The sequence below is a fragment of the Brienomyrus brachyistius genome, chromosome 5 (assembly GCF_023856365.1).
Source record: "Brienomyrus brachyistius isolate T26 chromosome 5, BBRACH_0.4, whole genome shotgun sequence".
Lineage (NCBI taxonomy): Eukaryota > Metazoa > Chordata > Actinopteri > Osteoglossiformes > Mormyridae > Brienomyrus > Brienomyrus brachyistius.
This window is the reverse complement of record NC_064537.1, coordinates 20,694,555-20,721,360: the sequence shown is the minus strand read 5'-3', so window position 1 is coordinate 20,721,360 and position 26,806 is coordinate 20,694,555. Positions and strand designations below refer to the sequence as shown.

General features: G+C 40.2%; 1 protein-coding gene across 3 annotated transcripts in view; it reads right to left on the bottom strand.

Moving 5' to 3' along the window:
- The window catches only part of LOC125742085 (putative uncharacterized protein MYH16), a 51,984-nt gene that overhangs the window by 4,480 nt on the left and 20,698 nt on the right, over window positions 1-26,806 (bottom strand). For all 3 annotated transcript variants that reach the window (XM_049013740.1, XM_049013742.1, XM_049013741.1), the window contains 15 exons: window positions 26,580-26,666; window positions 25,280-25,425; window positions 23,539-23,629; window positions 17,066-17,122; window positions 12,320-12,406; window positions 11,211-11,456; window positions 10,765-10,882; window positions 9,742-9,869; window positions 9,292-9,488; window positions 8,717-8,849; window positions 7,750-7,966; window positions 7,177-7,313; window positions 4,072-4,175; window positions 3,098-3,290; window positions 323-526 (listed from right to left, as the gene is read on the bottom strand). In XM_049013740.1, the coding sequence (XP_048869697.1) occupies window positions 323-526; window positions 3,098-3,290; window positions 4,072-4,175; window positions 7,177-7,313; window positions 7,750-7,966; window positions 8,717-8,849; window positions 9,292-9,488; window positions 9,742-9,869; window positions 10,765-10,882; window positions 11,211-11,456; window positions 12,320-12,406; window positions 17,066-17,122; window positions 23,539-23,629; window positions 25,280-25,425; window positions 26,580-26,666 (2,145 nt within the window). The remainder of the gene's footprint in view (window positions 1-322; window positions 527-3,097; window positions 3,291-4,071; window positions 4,176-7,176; window positions 7,314-7,749; window positions 7,967-8,716; window positions 8,850-9,291; window positions 9,489-9,741; window positions 9,870-10,764; window positions 10,883-11,210; window positions 11,457-12,319; window positions 12,407-17,065; window positions 17,123-23,538; window positions 23,630-25,279; window positions 25,426-26,579; window positions 26,667-26,806) is intronic.

Sequence of the window (26,806 nt, the reverse complement as noted above, 5' to 3'; positions counted from 1 at the left end):
ATCCACTAGGGGCCGGAAGAGGAAGTCAAATGAACAAGATAGTAAAATCCTCAACTACACTGTCCAAAGATTTGAGTCTCAATGCAGCAGGGAAGTGGCAGCATGCAGGTACCACATTAAGTAAGCATCTATACCCTATCTAGTTATGCAAAATTAAAAAATTTTAGCAGAAGGAATTCCCTTAATGACTTCATGCATTAATTTGCGTAATTACATAGCCAACTTCTTCTATGATCATCTTGTTGAACATGTGACCATAACTTCTATAAGGTGTCTATGTACAGTACATGATTGGATGGAAAGCAATGTCAGAGAAGCAGACCTGGTTACTTATTTCATTGTACTTTTCGGTCATTTCCAGCAATTCGGTCTCCAGGCACTTGCGGGCCCTCTCTGCGGCCTCCACACCAGCACGAGTCTCCTCGCCCTCCGTCGCCAACGTGGCACAGCGACGCTCCAGCAGGGCACGCTCCTCTCGCAGTTCCTCCTGCTGCCGTGCGTCTTCCTCTACTTGGGTCTGGAGATCCTGCGAGAGACATGGAAGGAATGACGACTCACATGTTTAACAGTTCGCAAACACAGCATGATTATGGAACACGTTTACCAATACTGTATATATTCCCGTTCTATAATTCACTGATATTAGCTACTGGTAATTTTGGTAATCTGTTGTATGTTTGATATGAAGAGATGTCCAAGTTACATGGGGAATCCTGAAGATGGCACTGTGACCCTGCGTGAAACTCAGCAACAGAAAGAAAATATGTTGTACACAGTGAGATCAGGAATAATATGGGATTTCCAATTTACTTCCTAATGACAAAGACTGATCTTGGTATGTATTTTATGTGTTCAGTAACTTTGCTTCAATTGCAAACTCAATGGGCTGTGCTCCTGCTTCATAATAATTAGTTGATAATTGGATATCAAGAATGTAATTAAATAAATTAAAATAGGGTTTACCAAATTATCTGCTTGTTTCATCTGGTTGTTTTGGATATACGCATTTCAACCTCAGTTTTCATTTGTGAAGCTGCAAGCTCAGTTGAAGCCAATACGCTCTTTATTTTACCGCAACCCTGTACAAGATCAGCTGGATGGATGGACGTACCTTTTCCATTCAAATTTAAACTATCCTTTCATAACTTGACCAAAAGAGGGTGCTATCATCACTGAATTCCCAATTGATGTCCATCTGTTTATTTTCGTAATTTAATATTATTCAAATTGCCAGGGGTAATATCTGGATTTAAGCTTAACCATACTGATTTGGATTTATCAAGTTTCGCTCCTTATAGTAGCATGAACTGAAATGCCTTTGTAAAAACATACAATATGTTAATTTGTCTGCCCTGAACTTTTTCTCTCAGGTTATACAAAACACATTTCACTGTTCCTCTTAAACCCTAAACGAGTTGGTTCTTGCAGTGCTCACACCACTTCTCTATTGATTAGTGGCTTTGTTTCTGATTCTGTCAATCGATATGAAGACGCAGAAAAAATCATAAAACAATGGTGACAGGCTTAGTCGTCTAGGACACTGAGCAGTGTTTTTGTTTCTGTCAGATCTCATGCATGCTGCAGATTAATTTTTCTGTTTGCTTGTTTGATTTACTGTGCAATAGCCTCTGCTTATGCAATAATTTAACTGTCATGCAGACATTCTCCCTCCAGACATTCTTTGCTGCCTTCATTGCCTCCTTGATCTACCTTGTTGTTATTTAAGTGTTAAAGAAGCCCTCAACATTTTTGGTCAGCAACTGCTTCTGAGGATGTATTTCTTCAAACGGTTCTCTTCATCCTTCCCTCCTGCCAGTCTTCCCTGTTATTAACTTCCCAGATTTTTCTACTTGGACCATGCAGCATGCTGCCTTTTCTCCCTGTCATTGTTCAGATTTCATTGTAATTTCGTATAGTGTCCTCTTGCCCCCTGTACCCTGCAGCTCATTCCCAGGGTAGGAGATACTTATTCCTATTTTTATGTATTTTTTAATCCATGTTCTGTTACTCTTTTAAAACATTTATCTGAAGTATTGGCTTTGCCTTTTCTATGTTTTCTTGGAAACCTGATTTCCCAAATTCTCAATACTTTTTTCTATACCTTTCATAACATACTAATGATAGTTTTGAGGGTTTTTGAAAAGCCCCAAAAAACATTATTCCCCCTTTTTTACATTTTAAACATTTGCCTTAATTTTAAATAGTCAGCTGGAGATCCCTTAATGCATGCTTTTCTTGTTCATGTAAAATAACAAATTGTGTACTTCAGTTTTCCGCAGTTTCACGCTTCTGATTGCAAATTTTGTGGAGCATTTCTGGCATTTTCCACAATATGTGACACTCAGCACGACCTAAATTGTAATCTCAAGTTTTGGTTCATGAACTCTCATTATACTGCCTCTGCTTCTTGGCTCTTGCCTAGTTTAATGATTACCCATTATAATCTGAATATAACTATTTTACTGATTAGTCTTTACCCAAATATAATGACTGCTACCATATGGTATATATGACATTGTATACCTTTTCAATGTCTGCGGAATCTTTACTTCCATTTCTGAACATAAAACAAACATACACATTCTGTGACAGGTAATGTGCTGGACACGACTGTGCACACCTTTTCAACAACAATGGATAGTTTTGGGATACCGTATTGAAATATTGAATCAGAGGAATCCACATTCAGTACTGTAAGATTAACTCAGTCACTGGTAATGTGTTGTTTTACAGCTGTCGACTAATACCCTGCAGCATCAAACTACAATTCAGGAATTAAACTTTCGGGTAAAGGAAATTCCTGAAAGAAATTAATGTGTTTAGCCGCCTTCATTGTTGCAAAATAGTTTATACACCACACAGGGTTTTTATTGCTGTCATAGCTTAGAAATTTAAACTGGGCCAGATGATTGAGCAAATCTAATTGTCTACAAATCTAATTCAAAATATGAACTTTAAATGTAAATCCTGACGTTTGATTTAAATACAGCTCATTTATGTATCTATTACAAGAATCAATGTAAGGGCTTAGACCCTTAAGCACCATCCACTTGCAATAAAACTGCCCTCTGAGGTGTCTTGAGGGAATAAAGCTTACTTTAATCTGCAGCTGCATCTTCTTAATAGTTTTCATCAGTTCCCCGTTGTTCTTAGTCAGTAGGTCCAACTGGAGCTCCAGCTCATTGAGGTCACTCTCCAGTTTCTTTTTCACCCGGGCAGCTTCCGTACGACCTTTCACCTCAGTGTCCAGAGTCGCCTGCAGGGACTCCAGTGCCCTTTGGTGGCCTTTTCTGGAAAAGACGAGAGAGGTAAAGTCAATGTTACTTTCTGTTTCTGGAAGGCTATTTCTACTTTTGTGAATAAAATAGAAAAATAGAAATTATTATATTATATTGTTTTTCTTCATAAGGATAAGATTTGGCATTCAAAAACCGTTTCCGGGAAACTGATGGGGTCGTCTGTTCCGGCCAAAACTGTAATTACATTCCCTTAGATGCACCAAGTAAAAAAAAAAAAGAAAACTTTCTTTAAAAAAATAAAATACTTTCACTATCGACATTTAGACATTTAGCTACTTTGCTAAAGGGTTTATTCAAAGGAACTTGTGCTTTTCTCCCAGGGCTGAACATTTTGCTGGGGTTATTGGGGTTGTAAAGCAGGGCAGACTCACAGTAAACTGGCTCCCTTTCAGGTTACAAAGCCAGACACTTGACTGCTCCACTTCCGCTGACATGCAGATATGAGATAAGACTGTTGCATGTAAAAACGTTCCGAAACCCAAGCAAGATTTTACGAGAAGAAAATGAACAGACAGGGGAAAGACACGTACCCAGGAAGGAAGCCCTCATCCTCTATTCATGAAAGCAGGAAATTAGGGAAGAAATAACAGGATCTGGTATTAAGCCATCACGTTAAGGATGAGATGATTGAAATGGTTAAGCATTTTTGGTTACGAATTGATTGAAATCGGCAGGTATTTCAGGTCGATAAACAGTCCAGCAGACAGTCATGATACGTATGGTAACAGATGCATATTTCGGAAAGAGAGTGAGCTGTAAGGGTCGAAGGCACCTGGCTGCTTCTAACTCCTCCTCTTTTTCCTGCCACCGACGCTCCAGGTCCCCCTTGGCCTGGGATAGCTCCAGCTGCAGACGAAGTACCTTAGTCTCCTCTGCCTGCAGGAGATTAAAGAACAGATGTCTGATTCCTCAGTTTTGCCAAGCATCCCCCCTTACCCGGTCATCTGGATGAATAACGGTTACTCTCCCAGAGTCGCACTGTCAAAGTGGTTGTGTTACATTATTAATTATTATCGAAAGTGTTCACATAATGCAGAAGTCTTAGCTCTTTTAGCTGATAGGCTTCTTACCTCTTTTTTCCCCAAAACAGAATAAGATGTAATAATCAAATGAAGTTTCATGCATCTAAGTATTATACAGTAGCTTATACAGAACAGTAACCTATTGTGCATTAACAAGTAAATCATATAGGATGTAGTATAAATATTAGCTGATTTGTAAGGGAAAAGAAGAAAAGACGATTCTCTTACTATAATAATGTATTATTTTCTCTTAAAGGGAATGCAAACCTCACTTGTTATATATAAAGTCCTTGCTATTAATCTAAACGTTATTAGAGGTACTCACAGTCAAGTTATGTGCTGCATTGTGCTCTAAATAGGTATTTGGAAGGTATTATGTGGGATCGATAGGGCAGTGAAACCGAAGGGGCCGTAGAGGGCCGGCCCCTAGGGGCCCCGTTCAAAACAGAAATTAGCCTAGATAATAGATAAATGTAATAGGCTAAATGATAATGTTATTAAGTATTTTCCCATTGACTGAATGCACCCACGCCTCGTGCCCATTGCTTCCGGGATGGGCTCCGGACCCCCCGCGACCTAATAGGAAAAGCGGTTTGGAAAATGGATGGATGGATGGATGGATGCACCCACATTTCATCTGAATACATCACTCTGACTAGGGCTGTCATGGCACACTAATTTGTTGTTTCCTGCTTGGTACATCGTTTTCATAATAACTAAAACTTTACTGATTCCTGTTGGGGACATTTTCTTTAAGCCTCCCCCAACCTGCTCTCTGTAGGTGAAAGCAAGCCGCCCGCAAAGGGCAGCCACCTGTTTTGGCACCCAGTGAGCTGGGGGCTAGAGACCTTGCTCAAGCCCCCACAGACATAGCGAAGCCAGGCTCACACAGCAACCTTCTGACCACAGGCAGAGAGGCTTAGCCCACTGAGCCCCCAGAGCTGCGTATGCTGCCTCCAGAGAGGCACGTTCTGTTCCTTACACACAATGAAATGAATTAATGCATTGACTGATATGGGCAGAACTTAAATTTACAAGTAAATGTTCAACACGGTAAACATTAAGCTAATTGTGGTTGTGCTGGTTAATGCTGCTGAAAGTAAGTTAAAATCGGCAGTTTGAGAACATTTCGGCTTTCCAGTGCCGCGTCAGATTCCTCAGGTGATGCTTGTATCTCCTCTTTCTCCATCTCCTTCTCGGCTTTCTGACATTGCTTCAATGATTGAAGGAAATATAAGAAACCTCAAAGGCGGTTGCAATGCATAGCTTTTCTGACAACAGGATATATAATATATTCCAAAGACAAGGAAAGTTTATTGGTTTTCCAGTAAATTACACCAGCATTGGAGAGAGAGTAACTGATAAGACCTCGGCTGTCTGTCAGTTCTGTTATACTGAACTGAGATATGTTACTGGAACACATCCAACGTGCTAATTCATCTGAGACAACATCGTCCGAATGTGCGTGCAACAGAGCAAGGGAGAAACAGCCTCTGCAAGATGCCTCCCCATGGCATCTTAAGGCACTTTTTTTCAGGAAATTCAGACCAGGCTAAAAACAATCATTTCAGCTATAGTTTATCACTACAGATATGCAACTGTACTCGGTATTAGCAGACACACTATTTAATTCCGCAAATAAGCTCCTCTTAGGTTTTCTTATTCAGAGACCACTGCAGATGCATTGCCTTTAGATTGCAACTTGTCGTAATTATGTTTATTTGTAGTTTTAATAAAACTACAAATAAAAAATTTAAATAAAAAATTATTTAAAAACAAATTCTGTTTTCGTAGTTGTGCCGGACCGTGAGTTTTGTGTACCGGTACACGCCTACTATTTATACACTGGAAATGCACTTAATCTAATGATTTACATTACTTGGTTTATGTTGGCCTCAGCTGGCTTTCTCGGGGCTCCGCCCCTCCTCAGACACTGGCCTGGTAGCTAATCACAATTACATTACATCATCTTACTGCTCAGCCATGTCCGATTTAAATGCCAATAATGCTCATTATGTCAGCTACCCTGCAGGCTGTGAGGTGGTGTTGTTGATATAATGCAATACTTAAGACATTGTTTCACCTATTCAAGGAAATGTAACAAACCTCAAAGGGGGCCGCAGTGCATACTTTTTGACAATAAGATACATAATTTATTCCAAAGACATAGCAAGTATCATATTATTATAGGACTGAAGAATTGCATTTTCCTTATAATTTACCTTTCTCTTTTGTTCTCTCAGTCAAGGCAATAAACAAACAGCTTAGTATGCAGTTACCAAAGTTCGCCCTTGGCAACAAGAAAAGTACTCCGAGAAAGAACTAATTTTCACTTCCTCAAAGTAAGCCTGTGTTAAATAGCTTCATAGCCACAGTCTTGTGGCTGCAGGGCCCATCCAAGGAGTAGCAGCCCTGTGCTAATCTTCTCTGTTCCACTAAGTCTACGCTGCATCTCTGCTTACACTGACGGGTAACTACTATCGTGGTGAGTGTTAAGGCAGAAGCAAAAACAAGAATGCATTATGCGAATAGTAACCTCACCTGGTGTTCCATGTTTAAATCTGTCATCATGTGTAGGTAAACTCTCTACCTTGCAGCTGTTATAATACAGCCTCACGGAGTAGAATTTCCCACCGTGGGGGTAATGCATACTTTACATTACTCATTTTAGGATGAACTGTTGATTGAAGCTCATCATTATGGCTTCTCTGAGAAAAACGTATCAGAATGCATTGATTTGGAACATGTGCTGTTCATTTGCTGCTCTCTGCCATGCAGTATTACCGTTTATTTTATGAAGAGCCCAGGACTGTGCCACTATGGGTATAACAACAGCAGACTTGCTTTCTCAATACCTCCAGTGCAGCCTCAGACTCCTCAAGTGAGGCTTGTAGCTCCTCTTTCTCCATCTCCATCTTCTTCTTGGCTTTTTGCAGCTCATGGACACTCTTCCCGACATCAGCCAGCTGGTCATTGAGATCAGCTACCTCCTCTAAAATAACATCGGAAGGAAAATGTGAGGAATAGCAACTCAGTCCTGTATAATTTTCAATCATGTAGGGTTTTCATGGTTAGGTACCCTGGGAAGTATTTGTTTTCAAAATGAGTATTTAGCTAACCCCTGCTTGTTGCAAAACGTTCCAAGCGGTTCTACATTTTTCTCTTGAATCCCTCTAAGTCAGGGGTAGGGAACCTGATCCATGAAGAGTCGGTATGGGTGCGGGTTTTTGGTATGGCCTCTCAATCAGCCAATAACAGTGGATTCCAAGGACTGGAGTTGAGAATCGCTGCTTCATTATTGGCTGACTGAGAGGTCATCCCAGAAACCTGCACCCAGACCGGCTCTCCATGGATCAGGTTCCCTACCCCTGCTCTCAGTGTTCGTTCATCAGACTTTGGTTCTGTGTGTCCCGTCTATGATCTCTCACCCTGGAAGGCTTTATTCTCCCTCCGGAGGGCCTCCCCTTGCTCCAGGTTCTCCTCGTAGGCTGTCTTCAGCTTGAAGAGCTCAGCTGCATGCTGCTGGCCCTCCTTCTGGCAGCCCTCTACTTCCGCCACCAGCTCTTCGCACTTCTGTTTCCAGTCAGAGAGCTGCTTCTCCATCACATGCTGCTTCTTATCCAGTAACGTTGCAGAGCTGCTTGCCTGGAGACAAGGTGTATAGGGAGAGCTTCTGCTATATTAAAAGAGGCCTACCTCTTGCGGAGAGCCAAGTATTATGCAGAAAGATGACCTTAAAATCATTTGAGAATTTATACCTTAAGTACCAGAAAATTCAGACCACATCCTACACAGAATAATATTTACAATAATAATAAAATTATAATCAGAAACTGTATTAACATATAAAGAATTCTGACTTCTGAGAGACATTTTTTGTTTTATCCCGACCCCTCTAAACCACGTGAGAGTTCAGATAAATCTGTCTATTAAACACATTAACATTATTTATGGTTAAAGCTTTGCTGTGGAAACTAAATAATTTAGCTTTACGTGAGACTCATAATTACAGATTATGATAATATCTTAATTATAATCATAGTCTTTACCATAGTAATACCTATTTCAGAAGAATTGGTCACAGTATTGACATTCCTGACTGTTTAACTACTGTTTAATGCAGGGGTACTGTAGGCAATCCTGATCCAGGAGTAGGCAATCCTGTTCCAGGGATAAGCAACCCTGATCCTGGAGTGCCGGTATCTGCCAGGTTTTCTATCCTACCTGGTCTCTGAAGAATCACACCTGATCTCAGGCAGATAGTAACTCATCAGGTAGGATAGAAAACCTCCTGGACACCGGCACTCCAGGATCAGGGTTCCCTTCCCCTGATTTAGAGTATCATGATGTAAAAAAGTAAAAGATTCATGCTTACATTCCATAAATAGTGCTTACCTTCTCAAGGTCTAAGCAAAGGTCCTCCACCTCCCCTTGTAACCTTTGCTTGGTTTTCTCCAGGCTAGAGCATTTAGCCTGAGTAGCTTCAACAGCTTCCTCGGCCTCCTGTAGCCGTGACGACAACTTCTTCCTGTAACACAAATAAAATCAGAGCTATTAATGCTCCACACCTGCAAAACAATAAAGATGGAGAGTTGGTCACTCCATCAGTTGGTCACCATGAAGTCAACAAAAATGAGAGAAGAATCCTTTGCCAAATTCCCCCTGTCTGTATACAAAGTATATGTATAAGAGTATACCGTAAGCATGCTCAAGGTATAGAAATTGAGTAATAATTCCAAACTCTGCAGGTCAGAGAGGTGCTGGATACTGACCATTCAAAATTTTCTATCATATCTCTAAAGTTTCCTTTTGCTCCAGTGATGGCACCAAAAAAAGTAGTGAGTACTGAGTACTGAGTACTTGATCATTGCAAAAACTGGCCTTGTAGACAGATACATGTGGCTTCCTGTGCATGAGCAAAACCACTATGACTATTACGAACTAGAGCGATATTTGCACCAGACACTAACTTGGCATCCTCAAGCTCGTCCGTGTGCTGAATGGTTTCGGCCTCGTAGCGTGTCCTCCAGTGAGTGACCTCGCTGTTCAGCCTAGAGACCTGTCGCTGTAGCTCCAGCTTGCTCTCCTGCTCCTCCTCCAGTTGCTCCTTCAGCAGCTCATACTCCTGTTTCAGTCCAGCCAAACTGTGTCCTAGCGCTGTTTTCAACTAGTGGAACCCAGGTGAAGAGGGAAAAATTAATCAGAAATGTAGAGAAACGGGGTAGAGATATATTTTGAATGGCAGCTTCTGTTAGGTGTTGAGGTTCCTTAATACAAGTACCGACTTTTTGTATATCTTAAAGGTAAATTAATAAATACATATGGCAGGGAGGGAGCAAAAATGTGGACTGTCTGCGGGTCCCCGAGAAGCAGATTGGAACACTTTGTCTTAGAGTAAAAACGCAGGCCCAGGATCCTACTTTTAACTCTTCTTCCAGCTGCTTCTTGAGCTCTTCAGACTGGGACGTCAACAGGGCTTTGGCCCGGTTCATCTGGAGGGACCGGTTCTCTGCCTCTTCCAGTTGTCGACTGAGGTCATTATTTTCAGCTAGAAATTGGGAGTGTTGCATCCCAGTTAGCATAGTGCACTGCAGCACGGACTTGGTAGCATCAAACAAAATTGCTCCATGAAATTTTTCAATGTTCAAAGAGGGGCAGAGCATTGCTATTTCACAATCAATTTTATCAGGAAACATTGCCTGTGGCTTCTCTTTATTTGAATATGTTGAGAATTTACCATTGCAGCTCTATCAAACCCAGGATTTTCTATACTTTATGCTGATCTGACCAGTCTGACCATAAATTTTCACATGACATATGTCCATTATTGCACACATGATGGCTACTACTGCTGTGAAAAAAAGTGCTTTGAGTCCTATTCTTCTGATTAACTGCATTCAAGAATGACTTAGGCACTCTGTGCTTAAAGTGCTCTTAACTATAATGATTAACATAGAAGGGTGTGGAAACTTTAGAGGTAGAACATAATGTTTTTTACCACTTAACAGCCCAGGGTTATGTAGTTTAATGGTGTCTGGTACCTGACCCTGACTGGTTTCCAGCAGATGCTATAAAACCCATTTTTCATTGTCCTACTAAATCATCGTACTTTCTCTGCTTACCACAAATTTTATGTAGTTCAGCACGAGACAGTGTAAAGGAAGTTAAGTGAAAGACTTCCTTGCACTCAGTACATAGATAAATCTGAAACCTTAACCTGACAAGTACTTTTTTCTGTTGTACTTCACACTCCTGATCTCTAACAAAATGTTCTGAATACCACATACTTATATTGCTGCCAAAGCCCTACAGGGTCCAAAAAGCCTTAATTATGTGCCTTTGCCACATCTCAAAACCTAAACATGGACTTGTCTTCAACAAGTCAACAAATGTGAAATAGAACTGCATGGGGATTTATAAAATCTTCTGCTAGGTTCCGTCACCTGTGAGCCGGTTCTTGCCAATGTTTGATTCCGACAGCCCCTTCTGCAGGTCCTCATTCTTGAAGTTGGCCTCAGACAGAATTTCTTCAAGCTTCCGCAGCTGGTTGTCACTAGCGACCTTTTACAAGGCAAAGTATGTAATGTTAAGGCCCTCCAAGGGGAGGGCTGAAGTCTCTTCTAGTCTCTTACCTGAAAATTAATCAATCTGAGGCTACTCAGCAATCCATTCTAGAACAATATTATGTGAGTGGATGCGTGATAGGTTCCAGCCCCCCCCCCCCCTGACTGGATAAGTGACTGGAAGATTGATGAATGGATCATCCAAAAATGGATTTAAAGTGGGTTCTTCAATATCTGGCTTATTCACAGCTATGAAAATAAGCTATCCATCCATTCCAGGAAGATAAGCCGATCACAGATCGGGACTGAAGGTCCAGTTTATATACCTTGGCCTTCTGCAGATTCTCCATGTTAGTGGTGAGGTCATCCAGCTCAAGGAGCAGGTTCTGCTTCTCCTTCTCCAGCTTGGCACGGGTCCTCTGCAGGCTTTCGCACTGCTCGTTGAGCTCGGCCAGTGCATCGCTGTGCCGCTTCCTCAGGGTCGCCGCCAGTGCCTCCGATTGCAGTGAGGACTCCTCCAGCTCACGACGCAGTCGCTTCAGCTCTGCTTCACGCTTCTTATTCACCTCAATCTGTATACGGGTGAGCGAAGGGTCTCTTTTAATGTCCTCCCTCCTGTACACGCCATGTGTATCAGGTATTGTCCCAAGCAGAAGCTGAACTAGTTGCCATGATTTTGTATATGATATGTGTGGTTGACCTCTGAGAGTAATTAAAATAAGGCAGATTAATAAAATATAAATCTCTGAGCAGGAACATGACTAAACTTAACTCACTTTTAGTTAGTTAACTTTAGTTTTGCTGTGTTTTTAGAGTTACCCAATAAGCATTTCAACTCAGAATGGCATAACTTGACTCAGAAACACTTTGTAAGAAGGGTACATGAAGCAGCATTAATTCATACATTAATGCAGGAGAGAATAATCAGTAATTTACCTATGAACTGCATTATGAGTTCTCAGGAAAATATATAAAGTAACGAGGTCACATGCATGCTTTAAGGCATACAATAATTAGTGCACTGTAGCTCAGCAGGCTAAACCTCCCTCCCACTGATCAGAAGGTTGATGCCCGGTTTCAGTAAAACAATCATATGTCCATGGGCCTTTGAGCAAGACCCCTAATGTCCAGCTCTGCTGGCACTGTGGGTGGTCACCCTTCACTCTGATTCCCAACCACGCTCTGTTTCACTGACAGCCTGATACAGTAGATAAAAGGAGAATTTCCCCACAGGAATCAATGAAATATCATCATTAAAGTGCCTACATCATCAATACTCACAATTAATGAATCATATTCATGCCATTACATTTTCTGTCTCTCATTTCTGACCTCGGATGCATAATTATTCTGCTTTTATCTATGTTTACAGAGACGTTGATTGACATTTAGTACTGTTACTACAACATGTTACTCGTGATTCTTCTCTGAATACCTGGGATGCTGTGGCCCCTCCTGCCTCCTCCAGGCGATCAGTCAGGTCGTCCAGCTCCCGCGTGAGGTCAGACCGCTGCTTCTCCACCTGTGCCACAGCAAAATATACCAACATCATGCACACTTACGTGCTTAAACTTAATCATACATCAGACTGTCAGCTATCTACTGTAGCTGACCAACAACCTTGTCATCACTCAGCACCCATCGTCCGTAACTTATTTTAAGCAGACTAAACTCATCATAAACCCTAAGAGCTTAATCTATCTAAAGCATCTAAAGCATAAATCACATCAAAAATAAACAAATTAAATATATGGCAGTTATCAATGTGCAATTTTTTCCACTTGAGCTCACTTCTGAAGCTGTCATCTGTTTCACAGGCGGATATGTTCTGGGGCATTGATGAAAACCCACCAAAGGGACATGAGATAGAAATTAAATCCAGCAAAACATATTTCATTTCATTCTTATTGAAATACTGACAAAAGATGAAAGGGATATGCAGGGTTGGAGTACAACGCAGTACAACTGACACTTCTGAAGTGACTGAACTGGGCACCACAGCATTGGAAGTGATCAGTGGAGATCAGCAATGTCTAAGATGAGTTTATCTGATGTGCAGAATCCAGGTTTCAACTTTACCATATGGATACATAATTAGAAACAAACTGAAATTTTCGGTTGAAAAAATGAAGATAATAAGAAAATGCCAATAGGTCAACTGCTGTTTGTAAATTGTCCTGAGATGGACCAGCATCCCAGACAGGGTGTCCTTTGTCTTGTGCCCTATGACACCTCTGATAGGCTATAGACTATGCTGGACAATCGGCTATGAAAAATGGATGCATGACGTTATACAACATAAGTTATAAGAATATGATTGACTTAATTATATATTCATCACATTTAGAGATTATCTTAGCAAAATTAGATAACGATTAATTGTTTTTCTTCTGCCAGGACAACAACAGCTCGACATTTTTGCGGAAGTTCAGTGGAATGCTATTGTCAATATTAAAATCTTCAAAGGGCAATATAGAAGCATTTGAAATATTAATATATCCTGGTATTAATTTGGAGGAAATTCCATAATAAAAAGGGCAAAATGTACTGCATTTACCAATTTTGTCTTTAAGAAACATATGGTTATAAACAATTAAGATTATAAGATTACATAAGTCTTACATAACCGTTTATCTAGAACATGCTCATAGTTCACAAGGAGAACACCAAGCTGGAACTAGGAATCATAGCTTCCACCAGAGAAGTGATATGTGCCACAGCTCCATATGTGCAAATAGAGCAATGGAGACAAACTTACTTTCTCTAAAAAATGAAAATAAAAAAAAAATCATCATATCACCATATACACCTTGATGTACATCAATGTCGAATGTCGAATTTTTCCCAAATGTCCAGAAGTGCTCTGTCTGTCTAAAACACTGCATATCCTCACATTCTAACATTTCAATGACTATGTTAACAGTCACTTTGCCCCATACGTCACGCTGCTCCAACAGTTATTAAAATAAAGCTTAAAAGCACAGGAAGAGCTGAGCTTCATGTCACGGCAGTGTCTTCTTTTCATCCGCTCAACTGCAGGTCACGTTTGCTGTGTTCGTAACAGTGGGAGGGGTAGGGGGGCACATTCCTTTTAAAATGATCTCACGGCGATGATGTTATCATTTTCGATTCTATCTTACTGACCCAAGCAAAGCGACGGCATGTCTGTGTTGGTCTTTCAGAGAGGTTTGTTTTGTTTTACTCTCTGAAGCCACCTAGATAAAACAGCAGGTAATAAGATAAGGATGTGCATGTCCATTCCTGATAACAACACCCTTTTGTGAATATCATACGGGGAGGGGGGGGGCAGAATGCTTTTAGGATTAAACCATTAAGGATGATGCAAGTGCTGCAACATTTGTCAAATAAATCCATTTGGTAATGATTTTTACATAGCAGTAGTGGTGTCTTATTGTAAAAAAAAAAGGTTTCATTCGTTCTCCTAAAGAGAGCAGCAGAGCACAAACTATATATCAGTCTTACAAAGAAAGATCTGAATTAACATTTCTAATTTTGTAATGAAGGGATTGTTTTTGTTTTAGTCTATGTCATGCTGTCCCTCAAAGGATTGTGGCCTTAATGTGATGGAGGGGGTTTCGTGTGCTAATTTACAGAGCTATGGCAACCAGAGTTGAGATCCTGGCAGAACCCCCCCCCCCCCCCCAGGGGAACACATTTGTGGGGAAAAGCCCAACAAACCAACAAACAAACAAATGATCCAACAAAAACTGCCTGTCTGGAGTTGTGTTACCGGGACCAGCCCCAGGAGGTAGGCCAGAGGGGGGTGCTCAGCCCAAAAGGGTTCCCACCCACAAGATAAATGGTAGGGGTCAGGTGCAGTGCCATTTGGGTGGCAAGCATGAGCAACAATGATCCAGACAGATTAGACCTTAGCAATGAACTCTGACTTGGGGAACATGAAACGTTATCTGTCTAGGAAGGAGCCTGAGCTAGTGCTGAAGATAGAAAAACATCAGCTGGATAGTGTTGGCTTCACTTCTATGTATAGTGTGGGCGCTGAAAAGAGACCTCATGATCTGGGATGAAGGACTTCTGTTCCTACTCTGGAGTTCCATGAAAGACCTCAAGCAGGTATTGGAATACTCTCACGTCCCAGGCTGACAGAAAATTGTCATAAGAAAAGCAAGTTGCACTGAACAGAAGTTTGAAGTACCCAGCCTTTTTGTGGGTGAAGTTCTCAAAAGCCTGTGAATGGTCCAACTGGGAAAGTTTGATGCTCAGGTCGGAAACAATAATGAATGCAAGGAATAATGGCCTCATAGATGTAGACCTGAGTAGTATATATAGTACCAGAGTACCCTAGATTAAAGTTCAGTGGCTGACTTCAGAGATGTGTTTTGAAACCTCGGATGAAAAAAGGAGCAGAGCGATCAACTTATCACCATTTGGGAGTGAGTTTGATTTAGCACATGGGGAGGAGGTCAGATGAACCAGTACAGCTCAGATGAACAGTCAGGATTTTTTGGGAACATCTGGCTGAAGCTTCTGTCTGAGATGAACTCAACTCACACCTCCAGCATGCCCAGTGAGGTCGAGGTCATGAGTCAAAATGGACAGTTCAGGGCTTCAATTATTGCAGTGGTTGGAAAGAGCTATGGCCAGGAATCAGTCAGTGCCTGTCATGGATTTAGACCCAGGACCCACTAGTTGACACCTGTAGTGTAGAAAGCTGTCAGACTGAAGAATGAGGCCTTCAGGGCAATTCTTGCAAGGAGGTCTTAAGATAGCTGAAAGGTACCAACAGGCCAGGAAGACTACAGTGATGACATGTGCATGGGAGGAGTTTGAAGAGGCTATGGGGTGGTCTCAAAAATGTTTTGGAAAAACATGCGGGACCTTGCTTAGGCTGTTTTCAACACAGGTGACCTTGTGCTAACCAACTCTAAGCATAATATTGAATGGTAGAAATCACAGTTTGAGGAACTCCTAACCCAATGGAAATGCCCTCTCACGAGGAGGCATTGCTGGAAATATCTGGTGGATGAGACTCTATTAGAACATAAGAACATAATTTACAAATGAGAAGAGGCCATTCGGCCCATCAAGCTCCTTCGGGGAGAACTTAACTATTAGCTCAGAGTTGTTGAAATCTTATCTAGCTCTGATTTAAAGGACCCCAGGGTTTCAGCTTGCACTACACTAATAAGAAGACTATTCCATACTCTAACTACACAATGTGCAAACAAGTGCTTTCTCAAATCCAGTTTAAAATGTTCTCCCACTAATTTCCACCTATGGCCACGAGTTCTAGTATTTAAACTAATATTAAAGTAGCCATTTGAACAGCATCCAGACCTGTTTGTTATTGCTGCAAATGAAGTCACATTGATGATCAGAGGCCTCCATAGTAGAGATCCATCCAGTGAAAGCTCGTGTTTGTTAGTGATGGCAAGAGGAAATGTGAGATTGCCAGGAAGATCTTTTTCCTGACTGCAGTTACGCAGGTACTGGGAAGGCCTGTGTTGATGAAGCAGAAGGTAAGTTTGAAGACAAGGCCTGTGGTGTTCTGGTCAATCTATGTCCCTATCCTCACCTATTGCCATGGGGGGCTGTAGGCAATGAAAGTTATGAGTATAAGCAGCTGAAATTACTTTTCCCCCAGGATTGCTGGTCTCACTCCACTGCTTCAGATCAAGAGGAGTCAGCTAAGGTTGCATCTTATAAGACCACCTGCATGGCTACCAGGGAGCTGTTTTGGGTACGAATCACTGGGCGGAGGCCCTGGTTATGACCCAGGGGATGATGAAGGGACAGGCTTGGGAACACTGAGGAATTCTCTAGGATGACCGTGAGTCTACAGTCAGGGACAGGGTCTGACCTGCCCAGCATGTTCACCAGGAGAAGTGGTAGGAAAATTACCTGATAAGACATAGCTATCTAATGTTATATTGACCTCTATTTATGCAGTTTAGTTACATTAGTTTATTTGGGAGCACTAAGATGATTTGTATTGTTCATCCAGAAAGTTCTTCCCATTGATTAATACACTATAATTACCCAAATAGTGTCATTCCCTAAACAGCTATTTCATATTTTAATTTTTAATTGTTGTCTTGACTTACCATGTCTTCTGCAAAATAAATCAACAAAGAATTTAACCTGTCCTGGAGGAAGAGTTCTGAGACAAAATGCAATTAGGTAAAAGAAGAGGTTTGTATACCTTTGCCCTCATGGCTTTTTCTGTCTCCAGTTCCTCTTCTAGTTCCTCAATCCGCACCTGTGATTGGATGGGAAATAGCACAAGGTGCCTCACTACAGTATGTTCTCTAAGTACAATAGGCTGGACATATGCATGCCTACAAATATCTTCGCTGCATTTACTCTTTCAAACAGCGTTTCAGTATTCTCTAAAAACTGATTACATTAACTTTATCCGATAGTTATGCATATATGGGTATTTTTTTTAACAATGGGAAAAAGCCCTTAACAGTTCTTTCATTAATAAAGGATACACAGATAACATGAAGGTTAGTGAATGGTAGCACAGGAATCATTTTATTTCTCTGTCTTTTAAAAACAAAATAAAGCTTCTGCATGTTCCTGTATGAAAGAACTGCTGCCTGATGTGTCTGTTTGCTTTCTTTGTAAATAAGCATCCATTAGCTTCTCTGAGCTCCACATGTATCCCATCATTGACCCAATCACTGACCCTTAACGTGTGCTACTTTAATTTACATATTAAGACACCTCAAGATTAATTGAAATAAATAAAGGCAAACTTGTACTGAGTATCCTGTACTCAGTTTTAAAAGACAAAATACTCTGCTGTTTTGAAGTTCATAAAAAAAAAAAACTAAATTAAATGTACTGTAAGTGACAACATACAATCCATACAAACATGTAAAGAATTACAATTGTAATACCAAAAATGATGAGATAGCACTGCAGAGCAGCTCTTAAAAGAAAGACTTTAAAGTTAGTGGTGGGATAAAGCAGAAGAGGCTTAGAGGTTGGGTTTCTGTGAAAGAGCTTAATGTTTTATTTAAACAAAGTCCAGACCTCCATCTTGACTCTGTTAAAAACTATATATCTAAAATCCAAAAGCATTTTAACTGAATGCATAATGTCAGACTGCAATTCTGAACTACTGAAGACAAGCACTCCATATTCCTGCGAATATTTTGCAATTTGGCTAAAGCAGATAATTATACCTTGCATAAAGGAGCTTAAGACACATGGGCAAAACTGCTAGATAAGAGAACACAGGAATTCCTCCGAAAGTGCTCAGAATACACCCAGAGAGTTCACTCCGTAAGACAACACAGACACATTCCAGTCTTCTATTCTCCTGTCATTTCATTACTGCCATTGTCCCTTGACTTTACTCTTCCATAAAGTCTGTAACATTCTAAATCTTCAACATTTTACACCATCACCCACTAAAACACCATTTAAAAAGTTTTCTACCAATTAATTTATGCCTTAGTCTCCACCAGGTGATATTATGTGCTAGCAGCAATGGTATTTTTTAATCTGAGAAAGTTTCTCAGATAGTATACAGTAAACAGTGTAGTTTCTGGAGCACATGCTTTATCATCAGAAATATATCAAAACGCATATTTGCAAAATCATAGTTAGACATAAAGTATTCATTTAGTAAAAGTTTAAATATGAACACACTGTCACAGGCAAACAATTTTCAGGCCCAGCAAAGTTTATTAACTTCTTTGAAACTTTTACTTGAAATTAATATGCACTCTCTCCATTCATCATTCATCTCCCTGCCTGATCCTGAGGAAAACTTTGGCATTCAGCCCTTTCAACCAACACCAGAAATCTTCCAGTTCTTTATGGGGGAGGTACATGAATTTTTTATTTTTTTTGCATACAAATTTCCTGAAAAGCAAAATGGGACATCCCACAGCAGCGAGGGACAGAGCAGCCAGGCCCTTCCTGGGGTGTAGGTACTCACATGCCAGCAGAGGACTTCAGCAGAGAGTGCAGCCATCCTGCAGCAGCAGCAGTCAGACTGACTGCCTCCACCGCGCTGCTGCACTCTCTTTAAGCACCGGTGGGAGTGAGTCCCCCCACCCCCCGAACCATGTGTACTTATTCCCAGAGTGTTTCTGCCTCTTAATGCACAGCTTGAGAGACAAAGAGGCCATCTTTACTTAAAATATTTTCAATAATGTTAATAATTTGATTGGTATCTGATTATAACAGGGAATAATGAACAAATATAGTACAATAAGTAATAATGATAGTTGTTACAATGTTATACATCATTATGAACACCATCATGGGCGGTGACTAATTCAAGGATAAATTCAGATCATTATTTTTCGAGGATAGGAAACTATGGAATGTCTTTTTAAAATGTTAATACCTGATCTACGGAGCTTGTTAAGCTTCCGGCATTTAATTCATTTATCCAACACCATGATCCAAAGTGACAGTAGAAGGAACAGTTACAATTTGCAACTGTACTCTGGGATTTGAATTCACAACCTTGGTGTTGTTAGCACAAGGCTCTACTCATTGGGGTAAGGGAGACCTTGCAGGACGGCATGAGCATGCATACTTTTGCATCAAAATTTGTCAGACATAACGAGAAGAGGATTTGTTGGGAGTCAGTAATTGGTTAAAGACTGGTTGCAGAGCCCAAAACATTTTGTTTTGAACCAGAATAGATATTACTGCTGCAAGACGAATATCTGTGTTTGATGTGATGCACCATGATCAAATTCATCTGTGAACGTCAGAGCTCAGGAAGTGATTGCAGCAATTCTGGCTTATATTTGCTGTCGATTGTAACATACGTGACAGAAGATATTCCATTTAGTCTAACTGGAAGAACCTCAGCCTTTGAGAGTTAGGGTAAGTACATCAAGCAATGACAGTGCATCTACGATGGCAGCCAAACTAATAGTAGATTATTAACAGGGCTACAGCCTCTTCTAGGGAACAATGCACTGCAGTCAGCAGTGATCTGCCTCATTGACAATATTACACAGTGTAGCTCTATTCAGAGTTAGTCGGCATACCACTGTATTAGACATAATGGAAAAAAAGCTTAAAGGATATAAACTTCTGAGTCTGGAAATTTTCCTTATAATAAGTTCTATAATGAGACCATTTATAAACAAACTTACACTCAGCAGCTAGTTTATACCTGCAAAGTAAAAAGTCTGCTCCACCAAACAGTAAACCAGGTGGCTGCAACTGAAAACTGAGCGAAAAAAATTGATAAAATGACAAATAGCTTTGGCACAAGCAAAGTATAATGAAAGAGCTTTAACAGGAACTCGGCCAGCAATCATTCATATCACCAGGAAAATAACACAGATCTGTTCTGTTTTATGCCATCGGCTTCCCGATTCCTGGCAAATTCCTGACCCTTTTTGACGGGAGGTTTAATGTTTGATGCTTCCTGCCACCACCAAGCACATTCAGGCTCTGATGGGATTAATATTGCATTGCCATAGATATCTTGGATATGGGACTGTAGGGGTAAATTACTGCACTGAGTTAGGTGAATACAATTTTTTTATTTTATTTATGCTTTCAAATGCTTTCTTGTGCATTGCTGCCATAACTATTTAATTCATTGATGCAGTGACTGTGTTAATCTGTTAAACTGAAGTCACTGTACATGCAGTATGAAACCATACCGATGAAAATTAAGAACATTAGGGTGCCTAAATATTAATGAAGAGGTAAAATCATAGTTACAATTATTAAGCATTAACTAGTTTCATCCATTAATCAGTGCACTGTGCGCATATTAATTATAAAGTAACTATGTTAGTTTAAAATGGGATGCTGTTACTGAACGGCTAGCCATCTGGATGTCAGTATCATGCCATGATTTCCTTATACTGATCATGAATATTTCCGGAACATCTGTTTGATCTCAATCCACGATACAGATCTTAGAGATTTAACCTTCCTGTTTTTTCGACGAGCAAAGCATTTCAAGGGATATGTGTTCCATAAATTAGATCTTTACAATCATATTAAATGAATGAAAGGATAGAATATTAACATCTGCAGGACAAAGTTTGGCAAGGGCTGTTACTTGATCCCAGTTTTTAGCAGGGAAGTATTTTAAAACCAAAGCTACGGTATTATACGCATACCCCATTTTCACCAGTTGTGTCTTATTCCAGCGCTGACACGGTAAAAAGGATCTGTTGAGTGAGAAGAGAGCTGCTTTCCAAAACCGATGTGCCAACTCTTGTCGCCCTGTCACGGTAGCATTATCTTCTCAGCATAAAAGATTACACATTCTGTACATTTTCCTGCCATGTATATCCCTGACAACCAACAGAAGGAGTTTTATCATTTTGTGTGCAGAAAAATCATAATTAAATTATATATTTTTTAAATTATAACAATACACTTTGGATTGAACCTATGAATAGGTTCCTATGAATGAACTAGAGGCATGTGATTAAAACATTTTAATTGAGTTATAACATTTAAAGCAGTAGTAATTGGTTCGTCTATCTCATAATGCTTATGGGGAGTAAACTAACTTTGTGAAGTTATCATACAAGAGTGAAAACTATCAGCGGATGTCACTAAGCCACCAACCCGTCTTCAAAGTGCTTTCGAATGATGGAGAAATGAGCTGCTGAACCACATCCACTCTTCACATCCCTCCTGCACATTCAAGACCCATCTGTTCCAGGAATTCCTCTATTAGCCGATACTACTTCATATTCCCCGAAAGCTGCACGCTTGTCACACTTTCTGTTTCTCTGTTTGGAAGATCTTGTGTAGCTTCTGCTCCAATTATGCTTACATTTGTACCCAAGCATTGAGTGGAAGCTCAGCCTAGCTGCAATTGTGCCTAATCGACTCTTTGACGACTGCACGTCTGTAATGTGCTTTCTGCCTCACTTGCATGCTGCTTTGAGCAAAAGCGCCATTAACACCATTGTACATTCATCCACTGAAAGACGGTAAGAAGCCCCAGGCTCTCACATCAAGGACAAAAAAACCTAAATGCATCACCCTTAGGCCAATGGCCATTAGCGAATGCAGTGCATTTTGTCTAATGTACCATAGATATTTAGCATTTGTAAGTAATGTTAGTAAACTAGCAAATCAGAGCGTTCTGTAATGACATAAGCAAGGAAAGATCATTTTTGCCATTTGTCTCATACTACTAGCAACCTTAAAGACATTAATCCTTCATTTGCTGGCTAATGATCTTGGTTAGCCGGCTACTGATATGAACCAAAACACTCTGCGGTATTTCAGTATATGAACATAATCTAAACAACCAAAGGACATCAAAAATTTATGCACGACCTGTACATATTCATATTCCGTGTTCTCCGGGTCCCTCTCCCTCTGTCTAAGTGACAACTGTAATGGAACTGTACTGCAGAGTACGTCAGGACAGAGGACGCTGAAAAGTAATGAAGAGTCGCTACCACCCGCCGGAAAAAAAAATATCGAAGGAGAGCACAGGGAACCGAGCCTTTAACTGAATGAAAAAGACAGCTGAGGAAAAAGAAAACAAAGTGAATCAACACTGCTTTGTTAGATGGTGTCCACCTGCATTTTTACCAGTGGGAGGGAGGCAGCGGAGTTCCAGTATTCCCACATAAAGGCCCTATTGTCAGCCAAAAAGAATGCTCTGGCTAAAAGTGAAAACATGTACACTTTAACCAACACACAGATCAGCTTTCAGTTCTGCAATCAAAAGCAACAAAATAAGACAGTGTCTCTTTCTTTTCACTAAAGGTCTCCTGAATGAGGTATCTGGGTCCAGGAGGCACTGAGCTGAGCAGTACCTGATCTTCATTATTCACTTTCCTTGTCTCCTTGCATTGTCTAGCTCCTCGTTTGTCTTTCTCTGTGTCTGTCCTTTACTGTCCAGAAAAACTACCTGCCTACATCACTTTAGATTGCCTCAAAAGCTCAGCGAGTCAACATCTTATAAATCAGTCACAAGAAAACTTACATTTATTATTTATCACCATACTTATCACTTTGCAAAAAAAAATAATAATAAAAAATTTATTCTTGTCTTGGAGGACCACAATCCGACACAGACTGCAGATTTCCTTTCTCAAACACTTACTAGTCAGCTAATTACCAGGTGTGTAGGAGTGTTTGAACAGGGAAATCTGCAAACTGTGTTGGATTGTGGTTCTACAAGTCCGGAACTGGGGAACCCTGAAATAGCTATTAATCAAAAATATTTTGCACTTCAAATGTAACTTTTTTTTTTTCATTTTTTTTCCATACTGGCTGGCTGAATGTATGCTGTTAGCTAAACATTTTCTGTAACAAAATAAAAGCATGCTACAATTTCCCACAAAACTCCCATAGAAACAAAACACTATGGTCAGGAGTTTTTAACTGTTTTTATTATTATTGCATCAAAATTAGATTATTGGGTCTTTAATGCAAAGCAAAATCCAATGCCAATGTTATAAGCAAAGTGCATAACTGTGTAATCGAACCTAAATTTTGCTTCATGTTAGGTCAACTGATACAGAAAAAATGTGCTAAGGCAGACAGATGAGCACAAGGCCGAAGGCGGCTTAACGGCTCTGTTTTTGTCCTCTATTGGCTGGCACAGTGGAACACATACCGTATGCTTGCAAATCAGCCTGCACAATCACCCCTGCTGAAGGACAGGAATGTATCCCTGCACACGTCCACGAAGCTCACCTGCAGCTCCTTGTTCTTCCTTTGTAGGCTGACATTAAGAGTTTCCTCCTCTTCAAGTTTTTCTGTTATGGAACTGATCTCCAGTTCTTTCCTACACAGAGTAACAACACATTGGATTTTCAAAGCGAGCTGCTTTAACAACAAAAGTTGTTCCATAGAAGATGCATTGGCTAGTTGGCCACAGAGTTTTTTAAAAGCAGATTTAAGAAGGTAGAAGCTAATTGGCCACAAACTGGATTTCGGATACTTATCACTCATTAAATAACCATGACATCTAAACCCAGTCAAATCACTTGGACTAAAATGCTGTTGGTTTTTCAGAAGCCTGTTAATAGTTTTTACACAAGGAAAGACTCTAAGGGCTCCCCTTCTCTTGAATGCTTATCAGCCGGTTGAAGCAGTAGTCTAAGAGTACTCTTCTGGACAGTCACCAATACCTTGTTCTCATGTAACCTCAGATAACAGCACGTCGCTGTTGACATGTTATTTCATTCAAAATGCTATCTATCCATCTGTTTTTCTGCTCACTTACGTACAGGGGCATTATACATCAAAGCCAGTGAGCAATCAAAGGTACCTTTGACAGAATTGTCTCAAAGGAACCAAAATGCTGTATGTATCTTAAGTAAATTGTTTTACAGAGGGTGTAGGAATGGCTCAGAGCAGTATTGCTGCCTCGTGGCCCATGATCGGGGGCTGAGATGTGGCCCAAGCGCTTTTTCAGTTTCCCCCGGTGTATGTGTGGGTTATCTTTGGGTGTTCCTCCCACATTCCATGCTATTCAGATGAGCGGGTGACTCTAAATTACCCGTAGTGTGCAAATGAATGTGTTTGCCTGTGTGATTGCCCTACAACTTTCTGACATCCTGTCTCGGGGCTATGCAGTCTTTGCTGAAGAAGTGTCTTGGTATAGCAAATATTGCACACGATTTAATAGATGTACTTGATGAAACCTATGTAGATGTTTAATTGATGTTCTTATGGATGCCCATAGAGCATGATTATACGTCACTGATAACATGAACTAGTCAAACCTTACACATTCATTATTCGAGTAAGTGTTGTTTCAGCTCAGTATGTATATATACTTTGCATTTCTATGCAGTCACTTTTTAAGAGATTTTTCTTTTTCTTTAAACGTGATTTTTTTTTAAGGAAAGGGGTCAAATTCGTGGAGGCTGAGTGAGAATTAACCCTCTCACAACCCTTTCAAATAAATGTTTGTAAAAGTAGGAGTTCCTAAGCTTGCCAGAACACATTGGTATGCAGAGTTGACAAAGGACTTGTCTGGGCACAACATAACACCCTCAAACATTCCCAGTTCATCATCACTGAATGCTTATAGTATTAAGATGTTTCATGCCACATTCAGCTGCCATAGATCAATTTTTAAATGCATATTTAGTGCTAATTCTTCATTCATATATTTTAATTGTCCAACTGGTATTTGCAGTCCTAATCTTTGCTGCAAAATCTGATTGAATTGTAGTTATGTGATAAGACCAGTAATGAGAATTACATACTGTAATTAGACACTACCTGTATATAAGAAGCTCAGAAGTACCTACTGTATGGAGCTGAGGCGAAGACAAAGTGGTAAGCTGTGATCAATTAATCTCGCAGCTTCTTTTAAAGTACCTTCATGTTGACCTGTATTGTGCATGACTAACTTTTTTGGGTCTGAAATGTTACTAGGTTGCTCTAACTGAAATGCTCAATGTTCTCCTTCCCAAAGACTCACTTCTTAATGATGTCCTCCAGACCTGCCTTCATCTTCTCCAGCTCACTGAGGCTCTCTACTGTAGTCCTGCTGTCCCCCTCCAGCTTCCGGTGGCTCTTTTCCACATCACTCCTCTGCTTCGTCTCCTGCTCAAGAAGGTACTCCAACTGGAAGGGGAGTTGAACATCTCATCTGAATGTCCCACAACTACCTGGAAGGATAAGGTACTTAATACTGGTCATTCTATACTGCGTAGATGGTGGTTTTTGAGATATTATCCTTGGTTGCTTGCTGTTACATCTGAGAACTACAATAGTCTACATTTTCTTTACACACCTTAAAAGCATGATTTTTGGAATGGTTGTTAAAATATATTTAGGAAAATGCTTCAGTAGAAAAACAACAATAATAAATTGTAATATTCCTACTCGTGTATTACATGACTCGGTGCTCAAATGGATATTTTAGTGTTTACGGTATAGTAAAATTTGGATTTTACACACCTCTGGGAAATAGTGGCCATTGCAATACATTTTCTCTGTACGCACACAGAACCAGACATAGACATACAGTACAGTATGTATGATAAATATGAAAAATTAAGTCAAATCATATCTACAATATCTTCCTGAATGTGTAAATCTAGCCTTTTACAGTACTGTATAAATTATTGTCATACTTTTTAATTCCAACAAAGCTGCATGAACACGGCCAGAGAACCCCCTACTATTATGGGGAGTGGTAATATTTTATTGACTGGGGGGGGGCGGATAGTGGGAGATATGGGCCACAATAAAATATAAAATTCGCCAAGCGGGGGGCATGTCTGATGAGTAAATATGCAGACGAAAAGATTTAAAAAACTGTTGAGGTGAAGGAGGTGGTTTGTATTAAATTGTAATCTGCTGTGGTGAAAATACAGAACAAATGAAGCCCTGTATTGGTTCAAAATAGAACCCAGCATTTTATTTTTCAATAGAGAGTGATCCTAGGTTTCAAACTTTAGGTTAGTTGAAGCCCTTGAGCTTCAGCCCAGTTAAGCCCATGGAACAAAATTCTAGTAAACAACTGTACGTTGTACATTGCCAAACCATACTTTCCTTATTTCATACTTAGAAATTAGTTGATAATAGATCATTAGCCCATTACTGATTATAACAGGAGAGCTGCATGATTTGTCTGTTTTGAGTACTTGACATTCATATACTGTGACTATAATTCAGTTGTTAAATGCTTATATTTATACAGATTTATGTGTTTTACCCATTAGCTTAGTGCGTCATTCTGCATGTCTAGATGCATAAAATGTAAATATCTCCACCTCTTCTGCCTGCATCTGCAGCTTGGCCTTCTCCTTAGTTAAGTGGTTTACTTTATCTTCTTCCGAGTGCAGGTCTTCTATGGCTTGCTGTGCAATAGGAAAAAGATTGTGACGTGACATTAACTATAACATTTTGATGGCACACTTAAGCTGTTTAGCCACGGCAAGTACAGTAACAGGCATTTCTCCAAACACATAGCCATCGCTGATTGGTGAAGCCAACTTGT